The 17,812-nt window shown below is 40.9% G+C and overlaps 1 protein-coding gene across 3 annotated transcripts in view; it reads left to right on the forward strand.

Moving 5' to 3' along the window:
* Positions 1–17,812, forward strand: part of PLD5 (phospholipase D family member 5) — a 446,454-nt gene that overhangs the window by 76,511 nt on the left and 352,131 nt on the right. Inside the window, exon 1 of one of the 3 annotated variants that reach the window (XM_034949846.3) lies at positions 3,740–4,355. The exons of the other annotated variants lie outside the window; for them this stretch is intronic. Coding sequence (XP_034805737.1) covers positions 4,353–4,355 — 3 coding nt within the window. The 5' untranslated portion in view covers positions 3,740–4,352. Of the gene's footprint in view, positions 1–3,739; positions 4,356–17,812 lie in introns of those variants that run through there. 3 annotated transcript variants of the gene reach the window in all.

Below are 17,812 nucleotides of genomic sequence, written 5' to 3' on the forward strand. Positions count from 1 at the left end.
TGCATTTTGTCTTAGCCTATTTAGGCTGCTATAACAAAATGACTGTAAACTAGGTAGCTTACAAACAAAGAAACTTATTTCTCCCGATTCTGGAGGCTGGAAAGTCCCAGATCAAGTCACTGGCAGATTTGATGCCTGGAGGACCTGCTTCCTGGTTCCTAGATGGTGCCTTCTCCCTGTATCCTCACCTGGGGGAAGGGCAAGCAATCTCCCTTAGTCATGTTTGATAAAAGTACTAATCCCGTTCATGAGGGCTCCTCTCTCTTGATCTTGTCACCTTCTAAAAACACCACCTCCTAACACCATCGAGCTGGGGATTAGGTTTCAACATACGAATGTGGAGGGGGCCACAAACATTCTGACAATCATGAAATTTGTAAAGGGATTTCTTTTTCCTTTGTCTTTTTCCTTTCACCTTTCCATGTTCAGAAGAGTGGGAATAGCTTTCCGCTGAGCATTTTACCTGCTTGGTCTCAGACTTTTCACTGTTGTACCTGGATTTTTAGTTGTTAGGGGTGTGTGGGAAGATAGGACCTAGGGGGTGCAGAGGAAAGGACTGGCTTTCCGGATGTCCACATCAGGGGTGGGGGGCAGGGTCTGGTTCGGCCACCCAGGCTGGTGTGCAGTGGCGCAATCTCAGCTCAGTGCAACCTCTGCCTCCTGGGCTCAAGCCATCTGCCCATCTCAGCCTCCTGAGTAACTGGGACTGCAGACACACGCCATTACACAAAGCTAATTTTTTTATTTTTTGTAGAGATGGAGTTTCACCGTGTTGCCTAGGCTGGTCTGGAACTCCTGGGCTCAAGCGATCCACCCGCCTCAGCTTCCTAAAGTGCTAGGATTATAGGCGTGAGTCATCGTGCCCAGCCTGGATGTCCACGTTTTTTAATGAAGGTATACGAACTACTATTTTATAGAAAAGTCCAAGTTTTTTCCTGCTTCTCACTCTCCAGAACTTCCTAACTTTCTTGCTGATGGTTTGTGAGGCCAGGTATCAATGAGGTGATTGTAATTCAGTGTGTTCTGACAAGATCAAGCTGAAAAGTGTAACCATTTTGATAATAAAAGTGCCAAACAATTTTTCATATCAATAGAATCCTGGTTGACTCAACAGGCAGATGATTATTCAGAAATCCTTCCTCCTAGTCCCTTGTTGTTTCTACTAGGTTAACTTATTTGAAAAAAAAAAGTCCAAAATGCCAGTACACTGTATGAGCATTTTTCATTGCAGAAAAAGCACTGATTCTACATCTGCTTAGATTTGTGCAGGGCCCTGACACAGACATAAGGATGGTGCGCCCCCGTGATTAATGAACTTCTAGCCTTCAGCTTGCCATTCAGCCCTGTTGGGAGGGTCAAGGGAGATGGCGCAGACATTGAGGACTGAGCCGAAGCCCCCGTGGGGACAACAATAAAAACCATCCCTGGCTCACGCCTGTAATCCTAGCACTTTGGGAGGCCGAGACGGGCGGATCACGAGGTCAGGAGATCGAGACCATCTTGGCTAACACGGTGAAACCCCGTTTCTACTAAAATTACAAAAAATTAGCCGGGCGTGGTAGCGGGCGCCTGTAGTCCCAGCTACTTGGGAGGCTGAGGCAGGAGAATGGCGTGAACCCGGGAGGCGGAGCTTGCAGTGAGCCGAGATCGCGCCACTGCACTCCAGCCTGGGAGACACAGCGAGACTCCGTCTCAAAAAAAAAAAAAAAAAAAAAAAAAAAAACCATCCCTGGAATGGAGTGTCTTGTGTGCAAAGGCCTGGAAGTATTGGTGAGCACGGTGACTTGAGGATACTGCAAGGAGTTCTTTGTGACTGAAGTATAAGGTACTAGCAGGAGCATGGTGGGAGAGGAAACTTTAAGGAGGCCTTTCATGAAGGACCTTAAATACCATGGAGAGTAGTCTCGGTTTTATCTTACAGCCAGTAGGTTGCCATTCAAGAATTTTAGACTGGGCGCGGTGACTCAAGCCTGTAATCCTAGCACGATGGGAGGCTGAGGCAGGTGGATCACCTGAGCTCAGGAGTTCGAGACCAGCCTGGGCAACACGGTGAAGCCCTGTCTCTACTAAAATACAAAAGATTAGCCAGGCATGGCAGCGTGCACCTGTAATCCCAGCTGCTTGGGAGGCTGAGACGGGAGAATCACTTGACCCTGGGTGGCGGAAGTTGCACTGAGCCATGATCGTGCCATTGCACTCCAGCCTGGGCAACAAAGCAACACTCCTGTCAAAAAAAAAAAAAAAGAGAATTTGATACAGGAATAACATGTTTAAAATCTGGCTAGATGGTAAGATACCTAAAAATAAACAATAAAATAACCACTGGCATCCAAGAAGTGTCTGAAGACAATGTATGATTCAATGTTAAATGCTTAGGACAGTGTTGAGTGACAGTCATAGAGAAGATAAATTGCTGTAAATTGAGGCTGTCAGGGAACTCTTTCTGAAGGAGGAAAGAATAACGCTGCACCTTGAAGAACAGATAGAAGAAAGGGAGACGCTTCACTGATGCTGTGGTAGGGGATTTCTGTTGTGCACAGATATAAAGGCTAATGGAAAAAAGCAGACAATGCTTTTTTTCCTGGTCACACTGCAGTACATGTTGCCACCTCTTCCCATGAGAGGAGAAGGATAAGTGGGCATGGCCCAAGGTAGAGTCAAAACGATGTGGCTGAGTGTTTCTAGAGAAAGGGCCTCAGGATGGGATGATGAACTGAGAATCCACGTTAGGCAATGTTGGCTTATTCCAGCTTGGGGACAAGTGTTAAACACTCCAGAGTTTCAGAGTATTCACTTACTGACTTCATTTAACCCCTTAAAGGGGTGTCTAGAACCTACTCAATGCAAGCATTGAGCTACATCTTGGCCAGATGTCTCTCATGTGGGCACCTAATTTGCCTGCCATATTGGCTTCTCTATCCTAAAAGACTTTTTCCAGAGGGTGTGAAAATGTGTGTGTTTTTCTGGGACTCTGTTGATTCACAGCTACTCCTTGATGCCATCGAGCCTGATAAATGCCATGGACTCTTCTAAGAAATCAGAACCCTTGGCCATCAGCACGAATTATATTCCTGGGGATGAATTTGCTCTAGAACAAGTATTTAGCTTTGCTGGAGGTTTTTCCTGCCCTTTCTAGGCCTAACCATACAAGAAGATGTGAATTTTTCCTTTTTGATGAGAGGAAAAGCAGTAACGAAAGGAACCCAACCCAAGCCTGGAACAAATCAGGCTCCAAGCAAAAGGAATTTTACCAATTTGTGGGACTTTGCCAACATTTCCAACAGTAATGGGAAATCAATGTATTAACTCAGCTAGTAAATATTCTAGAGTGGAATAGATGCTGCCTGGAGGATGCAGATTTGAACAAAAGAAGCATGGCACCTGCCCTCCTGCAATTTACAGGTGGTGAAGGAAAGGCAAGTAAACAATTTGGCAATCAACAGATGTTTTTGCTTATGTGTACTATTATTCTAAAGAGTCCTGTCTGAGCTTTGGATGAGGTTCAGCTGCTGCTGTGTGCTAGCTGTGTGATTGAATTCTTCTGAGATAAATTTTTAAACGATAAAACGTGGCCAAAGCGCAGGAAAAGCAAAGAGCCCCGTGGTTTCATATAATTGAGCAGCACAGGCTAGATTTAAAGCATCTGAGAAGACAAGGTCCCTGCATTTGAAGAACTTTGATTATACTCTTCAAGCTAAAGCTGTGCACCTTACACTGCCTTGATGAGTAAAGAACTTTTCTTTCCACCTGTTCAGATTTGACAGCGCTACGCCACAGGATTTAGTGTGGACTTAGCAAACACCCACCGATGACCGAGCTGCTGTAACCATGGAGTGCTCGTCAGCATTGCCCCTCTTCGCTCGTCTTTGTCTAGGCAGGATTCTCCTTTACTCTGACTGGAATTGCAGCCGTTTCTGCTCAGGTTGGAGGTGTGTGGACACCGGCACGGTGCCTGCCTCCCCTGGGTCAGCTTGAGATCTTGCTATCATTTCATTCCACAAGGAACACAACTCCTCTCAGTTTAAAAGGAAAAGAGGGAGAAACATAATTGAACATAGCAGTCCCCAGTGCTTGCTTAAATGCTAAATGAGGGGCCTATGTTTTTAAGAGCACATTCTAGGGGAAATTCTGAAATTGCAAGCTGCAGCCCTTTCTGTCTTCGTGCTCAGTTTGGCTGATTTCCAAAGCATTGAGGCCAGCAATTGAGGGACTGAAATGTAATCGGTGGTGATACGTTTGTGCCACATGAAACATTCTCTGCCTCTGAAGGCTCCAGAGGCTGTGGGAAGCAGCACATCAGCGACAGCTCCTGGCTGCTGGACTCCGCAGGGAGGGAAGGAAGATTGGTCGCAATGGTAAGAAACTCTAGAGTTTTCTACAGACCTAGTTTGTTACCTGGGAAAGAATTCTTAGCCTCTGCTGGTGAAAATGGCTGTTGGTAGCATGAGACTGAACAGTCACTTGAGCTCTGAGGCACTGTCCTTTTTTTTATGAGAAGGGCAGGAACACTCTTTTCACCAGAGCCCTGATTTTTTGAAAAATGATTCCTTTCATGTCAGAGGTAATGGTGCTTTGTAATTTATAAGGACTTTGCTGGGCTCTGCCAGGGAAGGACAGTCCTACGGTGACCTCAGATGTAAACCCCGATTAATGCATTCTCTGAAGTGTGCTCTTTCCTCTGAAAGTAACTGTAATTTCCATGAGATTCTTCAAAGAAATAGTTGTGTGTTTTCTCGATATGTTTGTGTGGCGGTAAAAATCCATTCATCCTTAAGCAGCTTGCTTTGAATTGTCACCGTTCTGTGAGCTTCACTGTTTACTGGAGGCATTAAGCATTACTAGAGCAAACTTTCACGTGATTTTCTTTTTCTTTTGAAACTATCATAGGCAGTAACAACAGGAGCCCAAGTTTTCAAAGAAAGAACGATCTGACATTGGAGGAAGTTTGATTCAATCCAGTAAAGCAAACTTCCAGGATGAGATGATCCTTAACGTAAACGTGAGGTCTTTAGATGAGGTTTTAGAATTCACTGTGGAAGTGACAACATGTTTATCTCTTGGCCTCTGCTCTCTAGATGTCTTTTCCAAGTGTCTCCTCCCAATCACCCATGATACAAGGAGGAAAACACGGGAGATGGGGGGAAGAACTGGCTTGCAACAGTGGGGCCACTAAACATTTTCTCGAAAGGATTAATGGACAAAGGACATTGATAATAAATAGGATTACATATCATTGAGAAGAAGATAAAGCCTATTACTGTTGAGAGAGAATGCCTGAAATATACTTATTTGACTGCACAGCTGATGTGTGGGAAATGATTTTTCTGTTTATAATCCAGATGAATGAAGAGACTGGTGATGAAGGGAGGGTTGGGAATTTTTAGAAGTGAGTTTGCCTTTCCAACAACTCAGAAAGAGGGAAATTGGAAACCAGATCTATGAGAATCATTCATCTCATTCCCTGCCTTCACGCACCATCCCTAGATCATTCATAGGGACACAGACCAGAGAAAACACTGCCAAGACAAAGGTCAGATTTTTCCCTCTTTAGGTGACACCTGGTACCTTTTATCATCTCATCCATTTGAGCAGTTCTTAACTGTTGAGAAGTCAAAATAAACTGTTTCTCCTTAGGATGGGTAAAAATAAATAAATAAATAAATAAATAATGCACATATCTAGCATGAGGATTAAATGGGACTCTGAGTGCTTCGGAAAGTTTTGCCTGAATGCTTGAGGCAGAATCATTCCTTTCTTCCCTTCATTAGCCTGAGAACATTCCTTTAAGGATTATAAAGGACCGGGCTGAAATGCAGAGTCCCTCTCGCGCCAGCATACTTTGAGCACGGGCATAAACATACGCATAGTGATATTCTCTTACAGTATTCAGGGAGAAATGAGGAGCAGGTCGGGCTGAGATCATTGAAGTACAATCTGATGAAAGTGTACAGGCCTCCGAAGAGAGTGAACTTTCCTTTGGAGTTGTGGAAGGGTGCGATGGGAACTAAGAGTGACTGCAAGCTGTTTACATTCAGGCCATCCTCTGGTTATTTTCATTAAGTACTGTTTAAAAGGTTGGGGAAAAAGTACCCGGTTTTACATTAAAATAAAAGCTTTGGTCTAAGTGAGCTCTTCTTAATGACAGACACTAAAATGGCAATAATTTAACAGGGACCACCTAGCTTTTGCCTAGGCAACCATATTTCACCTTTCATTTTAGTGAGTAAGAGACCACTGACTGGAAGAGGAGTGAATCTATAGATTGGATTTTCATTAAATCCTTTCCATGATGAAAAGGAAACCAATCATGTTTCTCATCATTGCAAATGTGATCAGTTATCTTACCCAGGATCAAAGACACTCACTGTTTAAAACACTCTCCTTGACCTCATTAGAGTCAGGAGCGTGTCAGAACTTGCTAGATGTTATACCAAATAAGCCAGCCCAGCTTGGGCTCTGGCCTCTGATTACTTTTTAAATTTTATTTACAAATTTAAAGGAAATGCAAATAATTAAGTTCATATTACAAATTGCAGACGACTTTTAAGTTATTTCAAAGTGAGGAAAATGTGTAGAAGTTCTCAATATTTTACAAATAGCGACGACATAATGTGCTATGTGCTGAGTGTTTTCAACCCTTTAGTAATCCCCATTCTTGCTTTTAAATACATATTTTAAAATGACTACCCCTGTTGCATTGAGGAAAGGCACACAGCTAGTGAGGGGTAATGCCAGGGTGGGAATAAATGGCTACTGGCTCTAGGGCCCTCACTCCTGAAACCACCTCCTCATACAGCCTTTCAAAGTAGAGAGGAAGAGAGCAGGCGCTAGACGGGTGCCTGACAACAAGTTACAGAAACTTTCAGTGCCCCAGCCTTGAAATTTCAACTCACCTTTGACGTTTCTCTTTTCCTGTTCTTCCTTCCCAATGTCACCTGTTTTAGTTGCTTTGTCATTTGCTCACGAACACCTTATGTTCCTACTCTGACCAATTTCCCTTAAACAGCTGTGTCTAACTGGGAGATGGTCTAATGTGTGGAAAGAGGATATAAAGTTGCTCAGACAGGGAGTTAAATTTCTTTTTTCTTTTTAGATAGAATCTCATTCCGTCACTCAGGCCACCCAGGCTGAAGTGCAGTGGCGCGATGTCAGCTCACTGCAACCTCCACGTCTAAGGTTCAAGTGATTCTCATGTCTCAGCCTCCTGAGTAGCCGGGACTACAGGCGTGCACCACCACACCCAGCTAATTTTTGTATTTTTCAGTAGAGACAGGGTTTTACCATGTTGGTCAGATTGGCCTCGAACTCCTGGCCTCAAGTGATCTGCCTGTCTCAGCCTCCCAAAGTGCTGGGATTACAGGCATGAGTCACCACATCCAGGTTCTTTATTTTTCTTAATTTTATTTTATTTATTTTTATTATTTTATTAATTTGTATTGGTATAAATGTATGAGGTATAAGTATAATTTTGTTATATGCATAGATTGCATAGTGGTGAAGTCAGGGAGGGAGTTAAATTTCTGTGTTACACTCATTGTGTGATTTTGGACAGTAATTTTAAAACCTTTTTAATTCTTAGCTTTCTTCTCTGGAAAATGGGAATAATGATTGTTACCTCCATTGGGTCATTGTGAAGATTACATTAATATATTTGTGTAAAATAGAATGTTTAATTAGGAGACCATGACAAGGAGAAAAATTAGAAGGAAGCTTTAAAAATTATCTAGGTAAAAGATGATATGGATTTAAATTAGAATGGTAGAGAGAAAATGGAAAATAAAGCAGGAGATGATGTGAAAGAAAATCCACCTGCCCTGGCCACTGATTGGAGGTGAAATGTGGAAGAGTAAAGCAAATGACCCTGGCATTTGAAGCAAGCAGCTTGAAAAAAAAAAAAAGTGAATAAAACTCCCTCACTGTAATTCTTACATTACCTGGCATGCCACCTGTCTTAGTCTGTTCAGGCTGCTCTAACAAAATACATCAGACTGGATAACAGAAAAGCAACAGAAATTTGCCAGGCGCGGTGGCTCATGCCTGTAATCTCAGCACTTTGGGAGGCCAAGGCGGGCGGATGGCCTGAGGTCAGGAGTTTGAGACCAGCCTGGCCAACATGGTGAAACCCCGTCTCTACTAAAAATACAAAAATTAGCTCAGTGTGGTGGTGGGCACCTGTAATCACAGCTACTCGGGAGGCTGAGGCAGGAGAATCACTTGAACCCAGGAGGCAGAGGTTGCAGTGAACTGAGATTGTACCACTGCACTCCAGCCTGGAGGACAGAGCAAGACTCTGTCTCAAAAAGCAAACAACCAAACAACAGAAATTAATTCCTTATAGAGACTGGGAAATCCAAGATCAGGGTTTTAGCAGATTTGGTGTCTGGTGAGGGCCAACTCTCTGCTTAGTAGATGATGCCTTCTCGCTGTGTGTTCACACGGTAGAATGAGCTCGATAGCTCTCTGGTGTCTCTTTTATAAGGGCACTAATCTGATTAGTGATGGCAGAGCCTTCAAGACCTCATCACCTTCCACATGCCCTACCTTCTAATACTATCACACTGGGGATTAGGGTTCAACAAATGAGTTTGGGAGGCGGGAGAAACAAATATTCACACCACAGCAGTGCCTTTCACATGGTAGGTTTTATATGGTGTTGAATGAATAAAGGCATAACTTAAGAGAAAATCTGAGGGTCTATATAGTAGAACATATAACACATAGCTATATGTGATTTATATTATCTATTGGACTTTGAGTAACAGGCTATAGGTCTCATCTCTTTAATATATATCACATATCAATAACTGTATGAGATGAGTCCTATGGCCTGTTCCCAAAGTCCAATGAGGTGTTTAGAAGTGAGTGACAATGTAGTGTGTCCTAGGAGAAATATATATTATGTATATAGCCTACTTTATACAAATAATATATATATTATTTTATTAAATAATATAATAATTATATATAATTATTATAACATAATAAAATATTTATAATTACATATATAATTATATAATATAATATAAATATTTATATTATGTATAGTATAATTAAAAATTTATATTTTACATATAAATATATAATATATATATTATTTGTATAAAGTAGGCTTTTGATTATGTTCCTGAGAAGATGGATCTAGAGGATCAGAGGAGGTTACATGCACCTATATTCCTATGTCCACAGGTTTCAGAAGTTTGAAGGTAATGAGTGAGGACAAATTAGATATAGTTAGAAATTACTAATGGCTACAGTGCCATTTTCTTGATCATTGATAACCTGTAACCACATTGATCAAATGAATAGAAATATGTGGAGGAGAATGAGTGCATACAAAATATCTCCCTCTTCTCCGGTCCTTGAAAACTAAAGCACATAGAATAAAGGTATGAGTGATTTTATTAATAGGGTGGATCTAAGATGCTATTTGTTGGAAAAAGAAGTATTGTGGTGACAAGTTTTTGGGAAATTGAATGTGTTGGTTGGCTTTGAGTTTCTCCTTGAAGATGGTGTCAAGAGCATTAGAAATTATGAATTACACATACCAACAATATAATGAAGATGAGTAATCTCATTCATTTTGCTGTGGTCTTATAGGAAGGAATTACTCTTGATGGGCTACAGGAAGTGCAAAGCTTAAAATTAGCAAATATGAGTTCTGTTCAAATTTTTATCCTATTGTTCAGCCTCCTGGATACTGATGATTCATGATGGATGCTGCACAGGTCCCATTAGGTGAGAAGACACAGAAGCCGCCATACATGGGATGCTAGAGAAAATACCATTGATGTGGTGGCCGATTAAGTCTGATGTTGATGGTAAAATCAATGCAATAAATGGAAGTCCTAGGATAAATAAGCTAATTAGCTGCATTGCCTAGAAATTAAATAGGTTTGAGATGGAGGAAGTCTCTGGAGAGATGCTCATAGGATTACAGAAGAAGTGGTGTGGTTCATGTTGATAGCCTTGACTGCAACTTTAAATGCCCTCCTATAAATGTGGACTCAAGAATAATAGCAAAACTTTCTTAGGTGCTTCAGGTTAAGCTATGATACAGTTTACGTTCACTCTTCCTTCCTTTCCATTTACTTGTTTCAACGCTCCTCATTCATTACTTTTTGCCTTTGTACTTCATCTCTAACTTCCCGTCTTACTCCTTGGATTTAGCCATCCAAGGAGTAGGTGGATAATCTTCCCAGTTCACATCCTGGACACCTAAGGACTCAGCTCTGGGCATCTGCTTACTGGCTCTATGAAGTGCCCAGACTCCCTAAGACCCACCAACCAGTTCACCTTCCTTGATGTGGCCCTCCCTGTATTACACATAGATATAAGGAGAGCATATCTATTTGGAGAAATTTGTTGTTTGCATTCTGAAATTTGCCATATTTGGATTTATAGCTTGTGTTGCAAAAGTGCTTGATTAATTTCCTCTTTTATTTTACCACTGTGCTTATTTTGTTTTCAATAGTAAAAACAAAATATAAAATATATTTAATATATAAAAGTGTCTTAAGAGATAGATAAAATACCTGATAGGGAAAAGGGGGGAATCACATCTGTATATACTTAAATCTCACTTTTTAACTAACTTCAGCCTTGTCCATAGGATTTAATATTTCTGGTGGACACTTTGGCTGATTTAATAAGTTCATAGAAAGTATAGCTTGTTAGCTTACATGTTCTGTCATAGCAAGGGCGGGCTATATTGCAGTGTTGCTACACCTAGGACTTGCCCAATTTTTGTTGATTCGGCACGGAGATTCCTTGCAGAACTGTGTTTACGACTTAAGTTTAAAATCACTGATGGATAAGGAATACCCGTTTATCCAATCTAGGACGTAGAAGAACTGCCTCTCAAATTTGTGTGAAAGTTCATGAACAAATAACAGATTAATTTCTTAAGATACTGAAAATTAAATACTGCATACAAATTGACTTTACTAGTTTAGGATTATAAGTGTTTCCTTTCCCTGCGTCTCTTCTTTGTATGGAGTGTCGATTTACTTAATCGGGTTTTTAAGTTAAAAAACTTTAAGATAACATAAAAACTGAAAAAGTGCACAAATCATAGATGTACAGCTCACATTTTTGCAAAATGAACACAATCTTGTAATTAGCACCCCGCTCAAAGAATAAAACATCACTGGTTCCCCAAGCCATCATGTGGAGTCTCATGATCCTGATTTAGAATTCCTAATCAAGATCTGCTTATTTTTAAGCTTTAAATACCCTTCTTTATTTTTTGTTTTAAAAAAGAAGCGAATAATCCCATTTATGTAACAGTGCCGCCATGGATAAAGTGGACGTGATACCTGGATGCTGCACGTAGATGGAAATCTTGAGGCACATGCTCACCACACTACTAGCAGTGGTGGAATTTGAGAGATGTTTTAGAACTTCTCAGTTCTTTTTATTCTTATTTAAATAGAGTTTTTCATGACAATGAGTATGTGAAGTTTACAAAAAAACATACAAGCATTTTTTAAGGAACTCTGGTACTTTAGAATGTCTTTGGACATGCCTTTGGAATGTCTCATGATGGGCATCGGCCAAGGTATTTTTTAAATCACTGGGCAACTGAGTCCATGCCCTAGACACTTTGTGCCCTTTGTGGGGAAGAGTTCTGTGCTCCCATGAGAGGTGCTCTTAAGTTGTCAGCGAGAGGTGGCAGAGAGAATGCTTCGCTCTTTGCTTTATACAGAAGCTTACAGCTGAGCTACTAAATGTACTGGAAACAGCTGCAAATAGCAGAGATAAATTATGAATAGCAAAGATTAAAAATATGTCAGTTAACTTTCTGTTTATCTTTGTAAGGAATAAGTTTAATCAGAAATAACGTAATAGCCTTTCTGGGTCTTCCACATTGAGATGTAACTGATGCTTCAACTTTGGCAGAGGATCCATTTTGAAGAGTTGCCAAGTACAATGGTGAGACCTCTTGGGCTCTGGCAGAAGGTGGGCTCGGTGGCTCCCCTGCCTAGGATGGCCCACTATGTTCCTCGGGAAGAGGGGTGTCTCTCTGACTCCTTTTCCCCAAAGCTTTCTATTACTGTTACTTTAAAATGTGCAAAAGTGATATATATCCTTATGCACTCTAAAGTCAGGAAATATAAATTCTTATTTCATCTTAAGGGAAGATGAAAAAGGGCTGATAACTCTAAATCTGACTTATAACTGAGGAAACTAAGACAAGCTTAGTAAGCCAAATTAATTTTTTTTTAAGTTTCTTTCTGACTACTAAAGAAACACATGGTAATTTCGGAAGATTCATAACATGGTGAAAAGAAAAGTGAAATAATTTAGGGCTAATAACTGTTGGTTTTATAGAGAGATATTTATAATCTAGCCTTTTTCATACACACACACACACACACAAACACCACACACACCTACTAAACACATACCATACACGACATTTTTACTAATGGCAGTAGGTTAAATCTTTCATCAATTATATACTCATAGTATCCTGCATTTTGCTTCATAGCACTTACTACTATTTTAAATTGTTATTGTTTATACTAGTATCCTATTATACTCTTGATGGCTAGCACCGTGCATGGCACATTACATATTTGTTGAAACAAACAGTGAATATTATACATTCTGCCTAGTCCTGATTTTTTCAACTTAATTGATTATAGCTATTGTTCCACACCAATAAATACAACTCACATAAATGTAACTCATCATTATAATGGACATGGATGCTTTTCCACTTTTCCTTCCAAATTACTATTTATAATAATGCTGAATGGGCATCTTTGTACATACAAATTTAAGCAATCGCCCAATCCAGTTCTCTTTGTATTTCACCCATACAGTGTCAAGGGGGTGAATGACCTGATTTTAGAAGTGTGAAGGAAAGTAATGGACAGAGCAGTAGGAGGAGGCGGAGTGAGGGAGAGGGAGCAATGAGTGGTTTCAGAAAAAACATAGTGTTCTGTGCTCAGCATGTGGATTGTGTTTCGTCTGTGAGTTAAGAAGGCTGGAAGAGGAGGAAGAGAAGTCTGTGGATGAGTCTCTCAAGGTAGCAGGTGTCTTGTATCTCAGATCCCTTTTAGCTAAAATCTCTGTGATTTTGGGGCTGGGCCCTTTGCAGGGCAAGGATACTCTATACAATTTTGCTCTTCATATGGTCCGCTTGGCCCTCATAATTGGTTAACTGCATTAGATGTTGATAAATGGATTATAATCTATACCCTATCAGTTTTCAATACAGTCAGACTCATGTGAATCATGCTCAGTCTTTAATTATTCTGCATCAAGCACTGATGATTTAGGAACTACACTTAGGTGGGGTGTAGCCTGCACCACCCAGCATTCTAAGGGGTCATTCCAACCCCACAACTCAGAACAACATTGTCGGCTGGTCCCAATTAATTCCTGTGACCAGCAACCAACTTTCAAGCTCCTACATGCTTGGCGAAACCAAACCTTATTCCCTTCCACCGGGGTGACTCGAAATCATGCTACTGCCTAAAAATGGATGAATAGAAATATCTATCTGAAAAAAACTAAAATTCCTTTTATTAAGGAATGTTTCAAGTAATTGTCTAGTTTAGCTCAGATTAAGCTATATCCTGTAACTCCTTCTGCCTGCCAATATCTTAGGACAGGAGCTCCATTTATCCCCTATTCTATGTGTTAAGTGTTTCCAATTATTATGTATGGTGATATTTAAAGGATTGCAATATATACAAGAACACCCAACACTGGGCTCAGCACCCAGGAGGTATTTAGTACCTAACTGTAATTTGGAGTTTCCCAAACTGAACCTTGGCCAGTGGAGAACTTTCCACTGCTTGTGGCTTATACTGTCCCTGTTTCTCTTTCTCTTAATACTTGTGGATCAGGAGAGTTTTGTTTTGTTTCATTTCCTTCTCACACATTTATTTAGCACTTATTGCAGGTGTGACCCTTATTCTGGGAAACTGGAGTTTAACAAAAAGCTCCCGAGTTCGTGGAGTTTTCAATCCAGAGGAAGACAAGACAAATGCATTCGTTTATACCTGCAGTCCGTAGTGTGCTTCACGGAAAATTGGATGGCCAGATAGAGCAGCCATTTCTGCAGAAAGTCATCATCTCTCAACTTGATGGTAAACGCCTTCCTTTCTTCCTCTCTGGCTTCCCTCACATTTATTCTCCAGTAGATATTTATGGACTGCTAGCTGCTCACCAGATTCTATGCTCTTCTCTTTTTCCTGGACACACGGCTAATCTTCATTTTCCCGCTAGTGCCAGAGATCAGGCCAACTACATGTAGGCAGAAGTGATGTGGGCTCCTTCCAGGCCTACCCATAAAAACTTCCTATGAACGTGCCTCCATGCCTTTTTCCCATTCTGCTGGATGAATGGGAAACCCTGAATGGCCAAGGTTACTTGGAAGCCATGAGTTGAAGATGGCAAAGACAACCATCAGCCTCGGTCTCCAAATGACCTTGTTGAACAAAGCCCCCTTCCCCAGCTCCTTCCCCACATGCAATTGACTTGGACTCTACGTGAACAAGAAACAAACTTTGCTTGTCTTTGAGCCATTCTACATTTTGATCTATTTGTTAAGCAGTGAGTGAGGTACCTTAATTTTGTCAAGTCCCTGGTAGGTCTTAAGTGCTATGCCAGGTGGTGGAGATACAGTGGCAATCAAGGAACTAAAAATAAACATGTAAACAAACATGAGAGAACTAAACAATAAGCATGTAAAGAAAACAGAAATATACATATTGAGATAAGTGCAATGAAAGAAATTAACAGGGTGATAAGAGTGACAAGCTGGGGAAGGGGCAGCTGGCTGTAAACTAGGCTTTGAATAAAGCATAGGTTTTGACTCCTAAACAGGGATTGTTGGTTAAACTCTGAAAGTAGGACACTAATTATCAATTAAAGGAGGATACAGGAAAATTGCAGAAACCTAGGACAGCACCCTGACTCCCCTTCTAAACCTGTTCCAAAATACTACTTCTGCAAATGGTTAAAAATTCCAAAAGGCCGGGTGCGGTGGCTCACGCCTGTAATCCCAACACTTTGGGAGGGACGAGGTCAGGAGTTCGAGACCAACCTGGCCAACATGGAGAAACCCCGTCTCTACTAAAAATACAAAAATTAGCTGGGCGTGATGATGCGTGCCGGTAATCTGAGTACTCAGGAGGCTGAGGTAGGAGAGTTGCTTGAACCCAGGAGGCAGAGGTTGCAGTGAGCCAAGATTGCACCATTACACTCCAACCTGGGTGACAAGAGTGAAACACCATCTCAAAACAAAAAAAAAAGAAAAAAGAAAAAAAATTAGCCAGACATGGCAGCTCAGGCCTGTAGTCCCAGCTATTTGGGAGACTGAGGCAGGAGAATTGCTTGAACCCGGGAGGCAGAGGTTGCAGTGAGCCAAGATTGCGCCGCTGCACTCCAGCCTGGGCAACAGAGAGAGACTCCATCTCAAAAAAAAATTTTTTTCTAATGTGCAAACAACCATACATGCTGTCACGCCATCCCTGACTACAGATTACCCCCAGTGGACCTCATATACCTTGTGCATCCAGAGGAGAGTTTAGGGACTTTTAAAAAGTTACTTGTTAGTATCAGGCACTATAATCAAGGCTATCTATGAATGCCCCAAAACTCTTGCAACCCTCTTCACTGTTTTGCAACCAATGGAATAAATGATAACTTAGACTCCCATAAAGGTAAAAAATGGGAAGGGTAGAAATAAGTGCAAATTTTTAAAATGAAAGGAAGAGGTATTACTCCTCTACGATAGCATCATTTGTTGCTTAACAACTCCGGATCTTATACAGTAGCACAGCAGTGACAGCATGCACTTGGCTCTGCCAAGCACTTTGATGTGATCTTGGGCCTGTTTCTTAACTTCTCTATGCCTCAGTTTGTTTATAATCATAGCTAGTTCAAAGGGTGACATGAGAATTAAATGAGTTAATATTTATGAAACACTTAGGATATTGATGAAGCTGACACATAGTAAGTACTTACTTAGCTGTTTGTAAACTAAATTTTTTTTTTGAGACGAAAACTTGCTGTGTTGCCCAGGCTGGAGTACAGTGGCTGAATCTGCAACTCTGCCCCCCAGATTCAAGTGATTCTCCTACCTCAGCCACCCTAGTAGCTGGGATTACAGGCGCACACCACCACACCTGGCTAATTTTTGTATTTTTAGTAGAGACAGGGTTTTTCCATGTTGGCCAGGCTGGTCTTGAACTCCTGACCTCAGGTGATCCGCCCATCTTGGCTTCCCAAAGTGCTGGGATTACAGGTGTGAGCCACCATGCCCAGCCTGTAAACTAAATTCTTACAGACCAGAGCTAGGAGGGTAAAGGATGAGAATGAGTGAACCGCAGGGCATCACTTCTTTGGCAGGAGGTCGGTGCCATTGTCATAAAGTCTGCTGGTCACTTTGTAGGTCCTAAAGAGAGGCATGTGTGGGACATGCCAATATAATACCGATCCACCTCAGTTACTTTCGATTTAAATGTGTGTGATTTGTGCCATCACTGGTATCCCTCCAGTGCCAACTAATTGTGTTCTCTTTAAGCACAGAATTTTGAAACAGTAGAGATCTTACAGATCATCTTGTACCTCCCCTTCCTGAGGATACTTAGGTCCCAGAAGGTGAAGTGACTAAAAGAGATCACGTATAAACCTCTGACAAAGGGGTTCAACTTTCAGGACTCCTGGTTTGGTGCCCTGATACCCCATTCTCCCTTGCTTTGTCTAACCATACGTTGTCTAATGGTTTAGCCTCATAATACAAATCCATAATTCCGAGAGGCTTCTTTTTGTTCTTTTAAATTTCTAGACTAACTTTTAGAAAATGTCTTAGAATAAATATTAAATGTAATAGGAATATATGCTTACGTGGTAGTGGGTAGAACGTGGTGCAACCTCTTGATGGTCTCAACTGTAAGATTTTTGTTTTTCATAAGTTACACACTAAGGCAGTGACAAGACACATTGCCAACTAGAACTTACAGCAAATGGCACATGAGCTTGTATCCAAATCCTTAACCCCTTAAGGTGAGTGTATTCTAAAAACTTAGCTCGATAAACATCAAATCTCTTTATAATTAGCTTATATGTATAGGCTGATTGTCTTCAGTTGTACTTTTTTGTCTGTGTCCTTTGGATAAAAAGCTGTCTGGGTCTGTGGATTTCAGCTATTGTCTTTAATAATTAACATAGTTTTGTTGTAAAGATAAAATTTTTTTTAAAAGGTGAATTCTAAGAACAATTACATATTAAAACAGTTGCTCACGGAGATCTTGATATAAAATGACCCTACCAGTTAAACATTTATGACAGACATGTGGACTCTGGAGGCAAGGAGATGAAAATTGCAATTCTGAATGGATTTTTTAACAGGGCAAAAAGAATGATGTGATTGCCTTTCCAAGTGGAATGAATGCCATTTAGATGATTAGAGGATGAAAAATAAGACCTATGAAAGAAATGTTAAAGTAAATGGGATTATTTTACTTTGGAAATGGAGAAGCATAGAATGATTTAATATGCGTTTGAGTGTCTGAAGGATTGTTATAGCAGAAGCTGGTGACCAACAAGTTTCCATTACTACTGTGAACAGAAAGAGGGGGTGTGGTTTCAATTGCATTGGGGATTTGGGTAAGACACAAGAATACTTTTCTGATAGGGAAGCCTATTGGATACTCTAATGGGTTTTGAAAGCTGTCGGACATTTTTTTGAGGATCCACTGTGTGCAGCTCATTGCACTTGTGAATGGAGTTTTTTCTTTCTCTACTAATTTTTATAAGTCAGAGCCTGTACTGTGTGTTCAGACTTTTTGTC

Source organism: Pan paniscus, chromosome 1 (assembly GCF_029289425.2).
Source record: "Pan paniscus chromosome 1, NHGRI_mPanPan1-v2.0_pri, whole genome shotgun sequence".
Lineage (NCBI taxonomy): Eukaryota > Metazoa > Chordata > Mammalia > Primates > Hominidae > Pan > Pan paniscus.